The sequence below is a fragment of the Aquila chrysaetos genome, chromosome 6, assembly GCF_900496995.4.
Source record: "Aquila chrysaetos chrysaetos chromosome 6, bAquChr1.4, whole genome shotgun sequence".
Classification (NCBI taxonomy): domain Eukaryota; kingdom Metazoa; phylum Chordata; class Aves; order Accipitriformes; family Accipitridae; genus Aquila; species Aquila chrysaetos.
Genome location: NC_044009.1, coordinates 26,174,477 through 26,192,143, shown reverse-complemented (window position 1 = coordinate 26,192,143; position 17,667 = coordinate 26,174,477). Strand labels below are relative to the sequence as shown.

Here is a 17,667-nt window from a genome sequence, read left to right as displayed (position 1 = left end):
CAACATTTGTGTGTTTGAAAGGCATCTTGCTGGGAATGCTTTATGCCTGTTTTTCTGTCTTGTTCTCTGAAATAGAAGGAAAAGCAATATAGGCACATAACTATGGAGAGGATTAAAAGCTGATTAAATGTACACAGAATACACCAAAAGAGACAGATTTTCCATTTCCATCAGCCAGAAAAACATATCAACCTCTTTAAAAAGCCAGCGCATATAAATAATGTAGCTGCTTAGGTCATCTGCAAAGCCTTCTATATAGTAAAGAATTGAATTATGGTTTCCTGTTCCGTTATTTGTTGTCTTTGGTCACTACCCAGGTGCATGGAAAAGTTTTCAATGTAATGTTTATCACTGAAAAAAGAAAATTCTTGAGCGCTACAAACTGGCTAGCTTCTTTAGCAGGAAGAAGAGGATTTGTTTAATGTTGTTCTGGCACACAAAACATAAATCTGGTCTCAGAGAGAGGTGCTATATAATCTAGTCTTTTGCTTCTTTCACAAATTGTACACTGCCAGAATTGACAGAAGATTTTACAAGACCTAAAGTGCAAAGCCTTCTGTGTAAATATACATGTTCATTTTTAGTTATTAGCTCTAAAAGTTGTGTGGCTTTGCTCCTTTAATATTATGAACAGGACAAATTTTGAATGGTCTGTCATTTATCAAAGTTCCCATCAAGAACAGCTGCTTCATAGCCAGAACTGGAGACCGGAGAGCTCAGTCATGTACATTTTACCCACAACAGTAAGCAATTATGTGTATAAGCAGTTCCATTAGCATCAAGAGGGAGACGATGTAATTACAGATTTGTACAACTTGGCCTCGGAACAAAACAAAAACAAAACCAGGAACTTAATTTCTGATCAGTCATCTTATACATTAAATATACATTATGCGCAGAAACAGGAGGCTCAAATCAGTTATCTAAGACAGGCATCTTGCACCTTTGGAGATGGCCCGGAGTATCTCACCTGGTCCCCAGCTGCTGCTCCAGAAGAGCGCAGGTGTCCTGCAGGTCCTGTGTCATATCTGCCAGCCCTGGGTGGATGTCTCGGGCACCCTTAGGTGTCTCAAATGGCACTAGATGCCTGTATTTGAGCCACTGATGCAAGCCTAGGCTGTCATTTCTTTACAGGTTAAGCAGATATACGCTCCTTCAGACAGAAGATATTCAGTTCAGAAATCACTGAAATCTACTTGAAGATAAACGGGAGAAGGGTTACATTTCTTCAGAGACAGAGAGTGTGTGGGATGGTGCTACTGCTGCAGTATGACATAAAAAGCCTGGTCTCGTACATGTGTTGTGAGGAGAACAGAAAAAAAGAGAGAGAAAGCCAGAGAGACAGAGAAAGCACATATATACTGCAGTCTTCTGAGATGTTGGGAGCACAATTAGCCCTTGTTTTGTATGATTTTTCACCTTTTGCAATCGATTATAACCTGGTTTAACAAAGGAGGCCTCGTCATTTACCACTGTGCCCAGGTTTTACCTCGCTTCTCAGTCAAGCGTGACACATGAGTAACATGTATAGGAAAGCAACATATATTCTTAACACCAAAATCTTTTTACACCACCAGCGTGGCATTAAGGATCACAGATTAAATCTGCCTCCACTGCTGGGCAAATAATGTACTGGCCATAACGTAAATGGGAACCAAACCCATCAGATAAAATGTATGGTAATTTTTTTGTTGTTCTCTTTTGAGATCAACTGTGCTCTGTAGTCCTAGCTTGGACTCTATGCTCCTAATCCAATTTACTAGTTACTAGGTCTGACTACGAGGTTCTCCAGGGAATATTCAAGTGCCCCAGTGTAAGGGTCTCCCTCCTCCCCTTTCCTGTCTCCCAGTACTAAATCTTCCCAGTCACCCCCCTCGCCCCTCCAAACCGAGGACACGGACACATGCTGTGGTTCCCTGGGGAGAGACTGGCTGAGATTTTTTTTCCTCAGTCAACTGTGTGAGAAGGTACCTGCCCCCGAGGAACTGGACTGACATCACTGCTCATCACGAATGAAGCTGGAATCCAGTCTTGCACCCGTCCTTCTCACGGCGGCTGCTCATTTGACCTTAAAATCCCTCCAAATCACATCCAGATATTTTTATGTGAGGACAGGAAAGCAACTAAAGGACAAACTTGTTTAAAAGTGATAGTTATCTTCAAGACAATTTTCAGAAATGAGCTAATAATAAAAGGCTACATAAAATGATAGTATCTTAAAAAAATAGCTTATCACCTTACCCTACTTAAAAAAAAATACAAACACCACGTGAATTTAAAAATACAGTTTATCATGCTCAATCACACTTTTTAGGCTTTATGATTTTATGTGAGGTCCAAAACTTATTTAATTTACAAAACAAGAATATTTTTAGAGAGTTCAAATTGTACAAGTAAGATGGATACTGGACATTAGAGACATACATTTTTATGTCAAGCTAACACATATAGTTGGAGAAGAGGAATCAGCAGCTGACAAGAAACAACTGTATGATCATCTAAATGGATAATTACCAGAATATCCTGGCTGGATTTAGTGAATCTGCATCTTATGCATTCCCACTCTAACTAGGACCACAGGGAGTTCAAAAAGTTTATCTGACAGCAGGTACACGTCTTAGCTCTCCTTAGCTCCACTGTTTCATTTATACAAAATTATAGACTAATCTATGCACAATACTTCATACCACAGGCCAATAAGAGAAATTTATTAAACCAATCAAAGTAATTTTCCTAAGCAGTTTCTGTGTGTAGAATTTACAGCCACCTCAACAGCCTCTCTGATATTTGCCATGATCATGGTACAAATACCACCCTTAAAGGGATGATCAATAATACTTATGACCTTTCCATTTCATGAGGTTCTGAAAAACATTAGAAACGTCAGAATAAAATTGTGCAGGTATGAATGGATTCATGGCCAATGTACACAATATCCTTATACATAAACTTTTAGTATCTTTTCTTTTTTTAAAGAACATAGCATTTGTTATTACAATGCCATTTTATCTACTACAAACTAGAAAACGAATGTGTTCAGACTGTGGAAAACATCTGTGGTATGCTGCAAGTAATTAATTTAGTAGCTATATATGTTGAAATTGAGACATTATTCTGGTTTTGAGATTCTCATTGAAGAAGATGGCAGTTCTGTTCTTTTACCACTGTTCACTCAACACTGTAAAAACTGATATACAACCATCTTATACTGCTTTAGAGAGCTTCCAGCTACTAGAAGCTATTTGACTTTGCTTCTAGCCTATGGCACTACTATTGCTATATAGAAGAAGTTTTCTCCTAAAAAGTCATTATAAAAGTAATATAAATAAACACATCCTTCTATCTTTATACAATCTATTCCACTAAAACTAGACTGCTTGCTTTATTTTGGGGGAAACCATCAAAACATATAAAGGGTCTGTAAGGGAGAGCAAAATACTGGCCTGGCAATAATTCAGACACCTGCTTCAGCTCTTTTAAGGTCCCTGTGACCCTCTCATACTTCTTTCCCACTTAAAGATGTCAGAAATGCCACTGGCCCAATGCAGCACAGCATCTCAGGTAGCTGCATAGTAGAGGTCTGAACATGGTTGTCCCAATGCTGAGACAAAATTAAGTTTAGCCTGCACTTCTGAGAACACTTGAATTGGCTCTGCTGCAAATCTATAATTGTAATACTTACAGTTTTCCAAAGGAAAGAAGCCCTATTTGTTAAATCAGAAAGCCTCATTTGTGAACAATGGAAAATACTACTAAACTGTACTTTGCAAATAGTGCCAGCTATTTTGCTACAGAATTGCACAGCATACCATATCACGTCACTGGAGACTAAAATAAAACCTTCCCAGAAACCCAAGTGCCCTATAATACTAATTTTAAGAGATTCCAAGGTTATTCCAAGCAAATGGTTTCATCTAAATTTGGCTATTAATTCCTATAGTCAAGCTGATTTTGAAAAAGACTGTATGTTTGGGGTAAACATAAGAAACAACATGGAACAATATGTTTTCTCTGCGTACCACAAGAGCTGTATCTCACTGAATGTCAGCTGAAAAGTAGAGCTAAAGGTTAAGAGGATATTCTTTTCTTCACTTGTGATTCTGCCCTGGTACCAAACTCTCAATATACAAAGGCTTCTTAGCCACTCGGTGACCTCTGAAGAAGATTCTCCATAGCAATATGCCTCTGAATGTATTTCTAGAGGTTAGAAAGTAATTTTTCAGCTATAAGACCATACCTTCAGTTGTACAAAATACTTCGGAGTTCCAGTTGGTCAAAAAGCTGCAAATAAGATCAAAGGGTCTCACCCTTTTTATGTCAGGGCCCATCCATCAGTCTGGCATATTCATTTTATTATAGTTTTGCTTATGGACTTGATGCTAATGGCATTACTGAAATTTCATAATAACAGGTACCAAAAGAAAATAGAAGCAAAAGATAGAAAAAGAACTGGTGCATCAGCAGAGGTGTATAACAGTAGTTAAACTGTATGAAAGTTCCCAGCTCCCTGACCTTTCCTGACTATTTCCTATGGAAAACCTGAAAAGATCACAGTCTCATCCAGCTGGTTCCTGAGACAGGCATAACTGCCACTGTTTAATTAATAGTTAACTGCCCTGCCACTTTTTACATACTTTCTGCTGAGAGATGCATTTACTCATTTACTGTCATTAAGCCTGTCAGATTGCCTAAAAAAACGTTCAATTCAGCCTACACTGGGACGGGGCAGCTGCAAAGGCCTGAAAGTGCTGAAGTCTCATGAGTCCTGACAGAGGAATTCCCTTCAAGGTCAGGGACATTCATGCCCTGCACATTCCCCAGCCAGAAGAATTTCTTCACAGGAAGGTAAAATACAAAAAATGATGTTGGGAACAAGTGAAAAAAAAAAAAACCCCTACTGTTCACATCTTGTAGTAACTAAGCAAGGACATTCAGTGCAAGAGAAAATTTTATCCTTCTTCTCTTCACATCATGTAATATTTGCCTAACTTACTCTTCTTTTAAGCTGGAAGAAACATTATATCCAGATGCCAATAGCTTAAATTATGTCTTAATATGAACTGTAAAGTATAAAATAAAACCTCATCCTGTAATTTTTATCCTTTTCAAAAAGGACAGGTCACGACATCAAAACTATGAATCTGACACTGTGGTTTTCAAATAAAGAGACATAAACCTGCTTTGTGCTTGGTTTTAACTTTAGAAAGTATCGCTGTGAATGTGAAAAACAGAGAATAAGAAAACACATTTGTTTTGATAAAAATATGGTGATTTTAGGTTACTTAGCGCTTTTAGAAATAGTCTAGAATTTTATGGAGAGTGTCAAATCTGATTTTTGAATTTTCCAAAATAAAGAATAAGTTCTGATTTAAAAGATGGTTTTCAAAAAAAAACCAAAAACCCACATGCTCACAGAGAAAACATATGTTATGTGAAAGTAACCATTTTGTTGAAATCTTTCATAAAAATAGAAATCTATCAATCATTAAATGACTTGAAAGAAATACTTTCAGAAGAAATCTGCATTCAATTTGTCACATTTGATCATTTACAATTACAAGTAAAAGACTCTAGAGAATCAGCAATAAGCTATTTGATCTTTTATAATCTGCATATTCTGCTCTGCCATCACCCTAACTATGCCACTTTGGAGAGGGTTGCATTATTGTCAATATAATCTGAAAAGCTGTTTCAAGTTAGTCGTATCTCAATTAAATGTTTACTAAAAATTTTACAGAATCCTACCAATTTCTTATCCCTGGTTAAAGAAAGAGGTTTTTTTAACTTCTCAAAATTTAAACATTGTATATCTACTTGGCTTCTATATTCAGTCTTGAGCAAAAAGCAGGAATGCATATAAATGTAGTAATGAGTGGTTCTTCACATTTTATAATGAATACGTGATTAAGAGTTTCTGTGCTGTATGGATATAAGCAGTAGTCTATCGAAGATTTCCTAATCAATTTTCCTTTTAATTGTCGGAAATTTTCCAAAAAAATTATCCACTAAAAGTGTTTGAATCCCAAGGCATCCAAACGAAGCTAGGAGTAAACTAAGTATAAACTGTTTGCCAAAAAGATGCATGAATTTCTATCATTGCGAAAACATACTTAATTTATTTCTTGCAAGTTAACTTCTTCACTTTTGTCAAGACAGTTTATTTGCATAGAAGTTAGCTGTGCTAAAATGTTGAGATACAAAGCGGAAGAGCCTGGTATTGTGCGGTTGTATTTAGTAGAATAGATTATATTTTCATAGCACTTTCTATCCAAGGATATCGTGACATGTTATAAACAAGCTGAGACTTACACACCAAATTTTATCTCTGTTCTACAAATAGGGATACTGAGGAACATGGGAAGATAGGTGCCAGGGGTCATGGGAAATAGGACACAACTCTCTTGGCTCACAGGTTCATTCTTGCCACTCTGTGCCCTGTGTTTCTCCCGTATGCTGAAAAAACAGCAGGGAGTTAGCTACATTGCCCAAAACCACAGCCTCAAGACACCACAGTGACCAACTACTGAAAACTACCTGCCTGGCCAAACCTAACTTTTAAATGAAGCTCAAAATGTTTCCTACAAGCTCCAGCCCTGATGTTTGCATTCTAGCCTTTAAATCACCTTTCTGCAATAGCCTCTATTTTGCTTAAAGGTGGTCATACTACTCTCCAGTTTAAAAAACATAAATAATGGTTTCAGAGGAGTTGATTGTGCCAAATCTATCCGATGGTTAAATATGATAAAGAGCTAACTTAAAATGTCACATTCCACTGCAAAATTCAAACTTCTCATTATGTTGGAATGTTACATAATTTACTTATTTTCTTTCCTTACTAAATAGCACAGGCAAATGACAAAAAACAGGTTATATTTTAACTGCTACAATACAGTGGATCCATATTTGCAGGTAACTAATTTACTTGCTGAAGACACTACAATACTAATATTAATTATGGAAAAAATGAGAAAAAAAATTGAAATTTTGAGTAAGGCACTTGATTATAATAATCATTTCACCCTAAAAGGCATTTGTTTAATGCAGATTTCTTGTAATGAAATCAAGGATCAATGAACATAGAAAGTTCATCAAGGGGCAAAAAAAAGAAAAAAGAATTGCCGTTTTTTGACTTTGCTCATTAATGTTCTGCCTTTTCTTTAAAATGCAGTAGCTCAAGTAGCCCAAGTAAGACAAATTTATTACTCAATGAAAAGGAATTTGAAGGATATCAAATGTAGATGGCAGTAATCCTATTGGAAACTAGGGTATATCTTCATTCAATGTATTTATAATATTGAAAAATAAGACAGGTAAGCCACCATCGATCTGACATAAATCTGTGAAGTCAATCTTTCACTGCAGGAAAATTACCTTCATTATCTTTCCTAATTCTTAAATTAAAGACAGATGATTCTAGAGTGCTAGAAACCATAATCAGTCTGACAGAAAAAGTATTGATTTTCAGCTGCATCATGTTCAAAATGATCACGAGGTGGTGCTTCTGTTCTCAACAAATTAATGGAACTAATGATAACTCTCCAGTATTTCAAATTCAAATTACACTCATGAAAGCTGGGGTCATTTGAATATATGCACACATACAGAGCTAGAGACTGGAGACCATCCTTGCTTCCAAGTGATATTTAGCTGTGCAACTCAGTGCTGCTATTTGTTACCAAAGTGACTTTTTTTGTGAGTAAAATAAGCAAGGATAACAGGATTTTTTTTTCATCTACAAATCTTTGTATAAGTGGTATGCTCAAAAACACAATAATGCTTAATGTTTCATTTGTCTCAAACCACATGAGAATAATTGTTTGATGTTTTCAAAGTTCTTACACAGGATGAGATAAATACTTCACTATCATTAAGTGACACATATCCTAATTTTGTTTAATCTCCCTTTCTAAATTTGTCTCTGTTACACAATGATTGAATTCCGATGGCCAGTTCTACGGCTTCTTAGCAAACAGCAACACTAGGGCACAGTTACTGCCTATTATTTATTAAGTACTTAAACAGGTTGCCATATTTTGAGTTAGATGTTCAGAGATGTATTGATGCCAAGATTTGCTTTCATAAAGCAAAAAACAATTTTGCTATGCAGAAATAAAATTGCTTTCAAGGCCACTGGGAGAGAGGCCACATGCAATATTATGAAACTTCTGAGAAAGAAAGAGCCTGTTTGCTGTCAAACAGGACAAACAGCTCTACTGCAGAGAAAAAATGGATGGTGTTTCCCATGTGCAGTATTTACAGTATTTACAATTACTTACTACTAACCTCAGGAGCATTCTCAAGACATACCTTTAAAAACATTTACTTTTCTTTTAGTATTTACATGCCAATGCTAAGCACCCCACTGAAAGGTACTGATGAAGAAACGCCAATTATTTAGCTACATTTTTCTTTTGAAAAGTCTCCACAATTTATTGCTCTCATATCTTGTTGCCATCTATAAGTAAACTCCATAGAACCAAACTGAAATATGTATCTTATTTCACTATGATCTTGAAAAGTTTTTGTACCTAAAATAAGGTATTTTTCAGCTCAGTTAAGAACTCCTGTGATGACTGCTTGTCCATACGAAGCCACTAGTGGAAGAAGTAGTTTCCCAAAACTATCAGAAGTCCCTCACATGCCTAAGGAGGAACAGATGAAGTACTCACAAGCAGACCCCTCTTGCCTTACTTTCTCTAATTCAGTCTGCCCAGATGCTAAACACATTTTTCCTGCTATGTCAGAGGTGCATATTGCTTGACAAAGAAGTTCAAATGTTTGATTACCAAATGTACGACTTACATTCATAACTGTTTTTTTCTGATGTGTAAATCGGATCAGTTATCAGCAAACAAAAGACAGAATTAGTCCTTCAATCAACAGGCTATTTAAGCATGTGTGTAACTCTAAGGTCATGACCAGCCCATTTAAGTCAACAGCCTACTTCCACATTTAAACGTCACAGATTTGAGCGTCAGAACGGATAGCTGAGCTCACCTCTTCTGATGACTTGCATAAAACTTTGCATCTGCTCTTGTTCAAGCTAAACAATGATCACCAACTCGTTCCAGTCTGCTCCCTGCCCCCAGCCATGGTATTTTTTCAAGCAGAGACATCACATGGATTTTCTTGGTCACTTTTTGCAGACCCCTGGGAGGCAGAGCACAGAACCTCGCCAGCTACTGACCACAGGCTGCAATGTGCGCGCTGGCACACAGACGGACCTGGTGGCATGTCAGGAGATGTTTACAGAAAAACTCGCCTGCTTGCCAATTCCTTTGCATATTAGAAGTGTACCCCAGCGCCCTCTCGCTAGATCCCCAAATGAAAGGATATATATAACCAAGCAGCTTGACACGAGGGCCTTAATTTTGAGAGTTACCCAATAAAAATCAATGGTGATTGTTATTTTAAATCCCTTTGTGAACTTTAAAAATATCACGCTGTAACCGCACAAGATTAGAATGGGTTATTCAGAATATGATAGGGAAACTACATGTGGATTGTGAAGTATTTTTAATTCTTCCAGTCTTAACTTAAAATTTTGGAGGATTTATTTCAAAAACTGCAATACTGCAGTGTTTAAACTTCATTGATTTATGCTTTATGGTGCAATGGCTTTTGCCTAATTGTGTTTTTTTCATTACTACACAAGAAATAGCCTAGCTTTCTCAACACAATGTTGCATTATTTTCCAGAAAGAGAACTACTGTACTTCCCCCAGATGTTCATGCCCCGGAATTCAGTAAGCTTGATGTATTCTCTTTGATTAGCGTGTTTCACGGCAACCTATCAGCTAAAGTACGTGTATTATTCATTGTGAAACAGGTGATAAAGCCAGAGTTCTTTAGCTAATGACAGATTTTTTAAAAATAACACTAAATTACATTAGTATCTCCGTCCTTGGACACCAACGATGGTCCCCCTTCTTCCAACCTCAGCTGAACAATATCCTTCAAAAATCTGATGATGGTGGGCCTTGCTTTGGGGGTGGGGGTACAGAAGACCTCCAGAGCTCCCTTCCAACCTGAATTACTCTATAATTCTATGATCTGCAACCCAGTAAAGGCCATTAAAAAAATCCTTATTCATGACTATCAGATCAGTTGCTAAATTTTCCTTTCTCACACTGTAAAGTTACCTTTACTGAGGGAAAATCATTACAATAAGCTATAACAAGTAGAATAAGCTTGGGATCTGATAAAGAATATATGAAACAGCTGCTTATTTACTTAATTGAATGAAGTTAAAGTAGTCTTTGCTACTGATAACTAAGTGTATGAGTTAATTTTGAGTTGTTAAACACAGTGGACCTCCTTTAGTCACCCTGTGGTTCTTACTGTCTTCTGTAGACTTTAGAGAGGCATGAATTTTGCCCACCTGATTATGCTGTTGGTTAAATGCCTTGGGTCTTTATTAGTTTTAAATGTTAAATCAAACATATCTTCCTAACTCAGGCAACATTGGTCTCTTCCCTTCCTTTTTTCCTTTCTTCAGCCTTTCTAGTAATCTCATTAGATTATGAGGTTTTTTTCAGCAAAAACTGACATCATATGCTTTTTTTTTTGTTCTTAGTAACATAAGCACATCTACATTGGGTCACAATAGAATTCCATCTAGCTCAGTATGCAGTTTTGAAAATGGCCAAAAGCAGATGTCCAGGGAGGAGAAAAAAAAGCATAAGTAGTATACAGTGATATCAGATACTCTCCCAGCCTCCAGCCATAAGGGGATCAAGGACTCCCTGACACAGAGATAGTTTCTGTGTGTCTAGAAATATATTACTCTTCCATGAATTGTTCAGTCTCTTCTGCACCAACATAAACTTCTGGCACCCACAATGTCCTTTGGCAAGGAATCCCTCAGCATAATATTATGTTGTGTAAAGAGCCATTTATCATTTATTTATAAAATGCCATGATTATTTTTTTTGCTTCTTGTTCATTTTGTTTCTTGCTCCTAGTCATTCTTAACATAATTCACAATCTGAAACCCTGTTAGCACTATATGCAACAGAAAAATGCTTGTCCTTTTTAGCCCACAGTCACCAACACAAGTCATCAGAAGGTTTTATCTACAGACTACAGAACCATGTGCAATACATTTAAGAGATCTTTTGTTTGTTTTTTTTTTATTTTTTTTTTTTTTTTAAATACTCAGCTTTCAGGGAAGGGTATAAAGCTCACTGTACTACCCTGTAAACTGAACTCCTACCAGAAAATTTTATGTTCCTTTCCATTATAAGAAGTGAGTTAGGACACCCTTAAAAAACAAAGCTTTTATCTTTGTCTGCCTTGCATGTGTCAGCAACACCTCTTCCATAAAGACCTAGTTGCTCTTATAAGTCTGCCTTTCATTTATCTACTTCCTTTATTTCCTAAACAGTTCCCTGATACTTACTTTCAGCTGCTGTCTTCTTAAAGAAACTACTTTGTTGTCCATACAGGCACTCTGGTGGCTGCTACAGCCAGTGCCCTGCTGAGGGAATCCCTCAGTGCTACACACTCTCATCAGGTTAAGAATTAAGAATCCAGTCAGAGAGTACTTCTTCTGCCTCCAGGGAAGTATTGACTGAGAAGTGCGATAAAGGTATCCATGTCTAATAAGAACTGATCAAATACTTCAGATAGAGATTTGCATAAAAACCTTAGTTCATCTACGTAAGCTCAGTAGGTCCAAGAACTATGGAGACAACGAATCTCACAACACAGCTGCTTGAATTACTCCAGTACTGGGATAATTAACTGCTCTGCGTGCTCTGAAGGTAGGTAGGATTTACAAAGTTTCTTCTAGGCATTGAGGTGGTCTAAATGTATCTGTTAAAAGCATGGTCTTAAATTAGCTGATTACTATGAATCTGCCAGGATACACATAGATGTATCCAAATAGTCCCTTAAGTCCACCACTACTTTTAAAGTGTGCTGATGACTGAAGTCACTCTCCTGTAAGCACTTCCTATAAGCAAGGTCTTCAGATTTTCTTTCTCATTAAACACAATAATCGTCATGAACAGATTTACGTAGGAAAGAATTTTGTATGTATCAACGAGTGCTCCAAATATGCCTATCTGGAAAGAATTAGCAAAAAATCCCTCCAAAGCTTGCCAGTATACTGACAATATACATATATAATAGTAACTGGGGACCTGTGAAAAGTAAATGTTATAACCAGAGGAAGTAAATTGTGATGCTGGTGGCTAACAACAAGTCATTTGAATCTGTAGGTCCCTAGTAATTCAGAACATACATTAAGAGAATAGCGTACTGATTAGCTGGGGAATTATGGAGTCATGAGCAATTTAGGGGTTTGGTTTTTGTATAAAGACTGAACCAAGTGATCTCAAGTGCCTTCTGGATGGAGCAGTAAAACAAACAGATGAATTAAGTAGAGTAGAAATTATAGCACCAGATTTCCAGAAAGATTTGGACACTGGAATACCTGGAAATGTAATTCAAATTGGCTCACAAAGGGAGGTAGTTTTGAGAACTGAAAATTGGTGTGACAATCATAAAGAGAGTAACATCAAGATGAGATGCTGTGTCTTTGCTAATATCCATTATCCACTTATTATTTAATAATGGAAAAAAATTAATGAAATTTTCAGATTTCAAGCCAGGTGAGAACAAAGAGGATTTAAAAGGTATTGCAAATGCACAGAAAACAACATTATGAAAATAATCTCATAGCATTGGAGGCTAAGCAAAATGTGAGAGAACATGTTTCAATATGCATTTCAAGGGCAGAGCTGAAAATGAGCACTACTGACACAGACTTCAGGGGACCAAATATTCATGCTAGCATGTCACTGAAAAGAATCCTGTAATTTGGAGGTGTTTAACTATGTCTTGGAAAAGAAAGAGAGCATCACTTCTCATATGACTTTGGTATAAGAAAAAATGGAATTAAGATTTCCTATAACAAAGTAAATCCATGGAAAGTAGAAATTGCTCAGAGAGAGCATTAACTGGGAGCTTGAAAGACTCAATTACGGAGGAAAGTTAAAAATAATTAAGTATAGCTTGGTTCACATATGACTAGCCTGACAGTATCTACAAATATTTTGAGATCATAAACAGAAAGTAGAATAGTTATTCAGTATGAGACTCTCATATTAATAGCCTGAAATTAAACATGGAAAAATTGAGGCTGAATATCAGGAAAGCTTCCTGGCAGTGAAACAAACTGGGCTCCCAAGGGAAACAATGGAATCTACATAGCTTTAAACTTTTAAAGCTAGACTAGACAATAACACTCAGCGTAGTTTGGGGAATATTTTTGCATTGGCAAAAGATATGGCTGCATGACTTGATACTGGTAGGTCATTGTCATCTCTGGTTTCCATAATTCTGTGAAGAAATACATAAACCCTACAGCTGCACAGTCAAGAAAGTTATCTGTTGCTATTTTCACAAACATTAGCAAAAATTGCAGACAATCACAATTCCCCCCAAAAAGACCTGTCTTTTAAAGAAAAGGGTTTAGTTACTCAAACAAAATTCACAAAAATTATTCAATACCTACGGCAGAGCCTGACTTCATGTTTGTTGTGTGCTGCAGTTTGCTCATGTGTTAAGACAGAACAAAAATACATGATTTTAGGTGAAGTGGGATAGCCTATGTTCTGCTGATTTGATATACTAGCTTGTAAGCTGACTATGCTGCCAAGTAATACTGTTATGTGTTTTGTGAGTTTAAGTTGTTGTCATGGTGACTACAGTTGGTCTATAGGTGTCTTTTTCTCATTTAAAATCTAAAGAGATATTTTTAATAAAGCAAACGGGAAAATATTTTTAGTTTAAAGTTTAACCATCCTGTTAAATATTTCCTCTTAATAATATGCCAAAACTTTTTAAACCCTCTTGATGCTCATTCCTTTCTGCACACATTGTTTTCTTTACAAACAGAACATTTTATGTTTAGTGCCAATTACTGGTCTTGCTTAACTTCCACATAAACTCGACTGACGTCAGTGAGAATGCACAGGTGTAACTGTCAACACAGCAGCAACTCAAAGTTAGGTGCAGTGAATTAAGTAATAAGCTATGTATTAATATGCCTTGAAACATTGTGATTTTCCAATTCAGACTGTTTTAACAAGTTGAAGAGTTTAATAACATACCTTTGCAGATACTTTCCTGATTTAAGTCTTTGAGTTAACTGCTAAGAAACAAACTTGCCCTGTGCTCCCTAAATGAGGAGGGGAAAAAAAAAAAAAAATATATAAAATTGCCCAGAGCAAAGTTGTTCCGCCTGTTATTTATGTCACAAAGAAGCAAAAGTTAATATTCATTTACTGCCTAATCTTTGTAACATGGAAACATTTTGCTTTCCAAATTTAGGTCGTTGATTCAGGGTTAGTTATAAAAACCTCCTGTTTGTTTGAGAAACAAATCTGAGCTGGGAAAACATTTGAAGCAGTGTTCAGCAACTATCATGAAACAGGATTATACAGAAAACAAATCACATAACAGGAATATTTATTCCTTTAAAAAAAAAAGTTATTTAATAAGAAAGAGCTTTTCATTCTGAGGACAATTAGGAGGCAGAGCATTGTTGCAATACAGTAATTTTTTACCTTTTAAAACTGTTGTAACGAATTCTAACATACTAAGATAGTATTACTGATGGAAAAAGTAACAGTGAGAAGGAAAACATGATACTTATTTGTGAAACAGAAGGTTTGACGGCACTGGAGTTAAGGATGCCTTGTGGCTTTTAGAGCTCTGTTTATATTTCCAATACACTATGCAAACTTTCTACAGCTAAAAAAAACATGCAGTAATGGAACCAGGGGGGAATAGGTTATATTGTGAACAACTATTCTGTGATACAGCCATTACAGGGTCATGTTCCCTGAATGGCTAAGAAATGTGCAGTCCATCTTCCAGATTTCTTTTGCTGTACAAGGGACGTGCACCTCTGCAGAAAGCAACGTAAACTTAGACTGCCATTTAGGGGTGAAAGTAGAATTTAAATGGTAATAGGTCTACTACTGGCCCTAATTGCGCTGCAAATTGGCATTAAATTCAGAGATGTCAGCATAATTAAATACACAAGGGGAGTTAAATTACTGATGCAGAAGTGATAAAACATATCTACAGGGACCTATCCTTGAGATCAATATTTTGTAGCCTTTACTATTAAAAATACAGTGTATCTATGTGAATTATTGACTATAATGGTGAATCTGGCATAACAGGGCTAATCTTTGCACCATTGTTTTACAGAGAACAGCTCTCTATCCATTCTGCCAGACCTAACTTCATATTCCACCAAATGAGGGTAACAGTGACTGATCTCCAGTGCAGTGACCATACTCTATTCTCCCCTGTTGTTCACATGCTCCTTCCAGTTTCTCCAGAAGGGGCCTAGTAGGGTGGTCACAAAGTGAGCCAGTTCAGCAACCTGAGTTGATGAAAATGAAAGCACTCTCCGCAACCCAGGTAAACAAAAAAAGGGAATGGGGCTTCCCCTGGCTCACCTGCCTGAACTGACTCACCTCTTGGCTACTGCTGCATCCTGCTGTGAGAGGGAGGGGAAAGAAACATGCAGCCAAGAGGACCTCAGTATAGTGTGAAACTTTATGCTTAATAACACTGGTGTTATTCCAATTTCAGTGAAACATAAAATAGGCTGTTTCTTACCAGAGCTACCCATATAACAACACAGAGATAGGCTGCATTTTTCTGAGTACAGCATGACCTCTAGTTACATCCCAGGTAAGAAGCTCACTCAGCATCCTAGGAGTTATTGTGTGTGTGTACAATGAAGGTCCCATGGCTGTTGGGACCAAATAATTGTTTTCTTTTGGAGAATTACGTTCCTTCTAAATTCATATGACAGTACAAACCAACACACTAAGGAAGCTGGGGGGTGGTTCTGTCTTATGGGCCACCCAGTTTGATACCTAATCATCCTCACCTTTGCCCATTACAGCAACCTTGTATATACCCTCATAAGTCTGTTCACTTCCAGCAACAGGTCCAAATTACTGTGGATTTTTGCTCAGTTCTTCTTCACACAAGGACTCAGAAAGAAGATGCCAACAAGTTCAGATGCAGTCAAAAACCATATCTTGAAAGAAAATACAACTCTTTGAAAAGGCCTTTGCACAAGGTGATACCTAACGTCAGAATGAGAAAACACTGCATTAGCTGAGTATTCTTTGTGATCTCAGTAGAGGAAAATCTTGCCAGTGAATGTTTTCAATGCTAGTCTTGACATATTTCTTTTCCATACCTATATTTGTAGAAAGACTGTTTAACTAAACATTAGAGCCTTGAGATGTGCTCACATGCAGGACTGTCTCTGTGTATGCTGTAGCTTAGGCTATCTATTAAGCCACTCGTGTCTGGAAAAAATGGCAACATGGAGAAACATAGTAGATTGACAAAGTTGTGGCAAAAGAGAAGCTGGTGAATAACTAAACTATAAGGAAGAAACCAATATTAACAGAGTGTACAAAACTTTAATTAAGCAGAGCAACAAGGACTTAAAAGAGAAACAGAAAGCTGATTAAAATCAATAAGACCAAAGGGACATTTTCAGCAAAGAAGTTAATACGAATTATGTAAGTAATAGCAGAAGCAGCTTGTAGTACTGATTTTCCCAAAAGAAGTCTATTTTAGTATATGGACTATCCTACCGAACTGACATAAGGAGAGGGTGTTCTGAAGTGTTAGTAAATCTACAAGTAAATCTGCTTTTTTATCCATTTTGTACCTTTTTCCTCTATTCTGGGAAAATTTCAAAACTGCTGACAGGCCCAGCGTGGAAAATCATTACTTAGTACAGTTTCCCATGCAACTGTTTTCTTACCTGTGCGTGCACTAATCATCAAACAGAGTTCTTGCCCACATTTCTTTGAAGAGGGTTGTGTAACAGGACAGGCAACTTGGTAATGTTATATGAACTATTTGCAATCTTTCACCCTTCCATGAGCAAATATTAGTTTAAACATAAAAACAACAAAGGTAGAAGGATGCCACTCTTCAGAAAATATTTTAAGTCAGAAAATATCTGCTTTTGTGTGTTTATTGTAATCTGTTCATAAAGTAGTGAATGATAGCCTTTATATTATTTCTAAAAGCGTATCTGGAGACGTGATCAGTGCTTGCAGGGAAGACATCTATAACAAACTGAGCACTGAACATGAACATCCATGTTTAACACTGAATAAGAAGCAAAGAATACAGTTTCAGGCACTGTTTCAGGATATTCAATTTTTAGGTCACAACCTTAACCCAGACAGATATAGAGATAGTGGACACATCACTCCACAACTGTTCATTCACTATTTTTCAAGTATTCCTTGAAGGGGACCTGAGCAATCAGCAGCTTTAAATGAAATTATAATTCTACTAAAGTGCTATTTTGAATCCACAAAATGAATGTTTTGCCCTCCTTTTTCAGAATATATCCGAATGCTAAAATACCCTGGGCACACTTAAACCTGAATAATAAACACAATATAAAGATGGTGAGGAACAGCCCAGGCTTCAAAAGCTTTGTGATTTCTCTTTAAAATACACAGTTTCACAGAATGATATACATACATCAGCCTATCAAACCCTTTTTATAGAATGTGGTTTAAGATTACTTTATTGGGAGGAAGGAAAACTAAATCTTTTTTTTAAATCAAAAAAGTAACACAATCTAAACACATTG

The 17,667-nt window shown here is 36.7% G+C and overlaps 1 protein-coding gene across 8 annotated transcripts in view; it reads right to left on the bottom strand.

Annotated features, from left to right (window-relative positions):
- Positions 1-17,667, bottom strand: part of PDE1A (phosphodiesterase 1A) — a 237,434-nt gene that overhangs the window by 87,638 nt on the left and 132,129 nt on the right. The window contains exon 1 of one of the 8 annotated variants that reach the window (XM_030017554.2): positions 971-1,160. The exons of the other annotated variants lie outside the window; for them this stretch is intronic. Coding sequence (XP_029873414.1) covers positions 971-1,026 — 56 coding nt within the window. The 5' untranslated portion in view covers positions 1,027-1,160. Of the gene's footprint in view, positions 1-970; positions 1,161-17,667 lie in introns of those variants that run through there. 8 annotated transcript variants of the gene reach the window in all.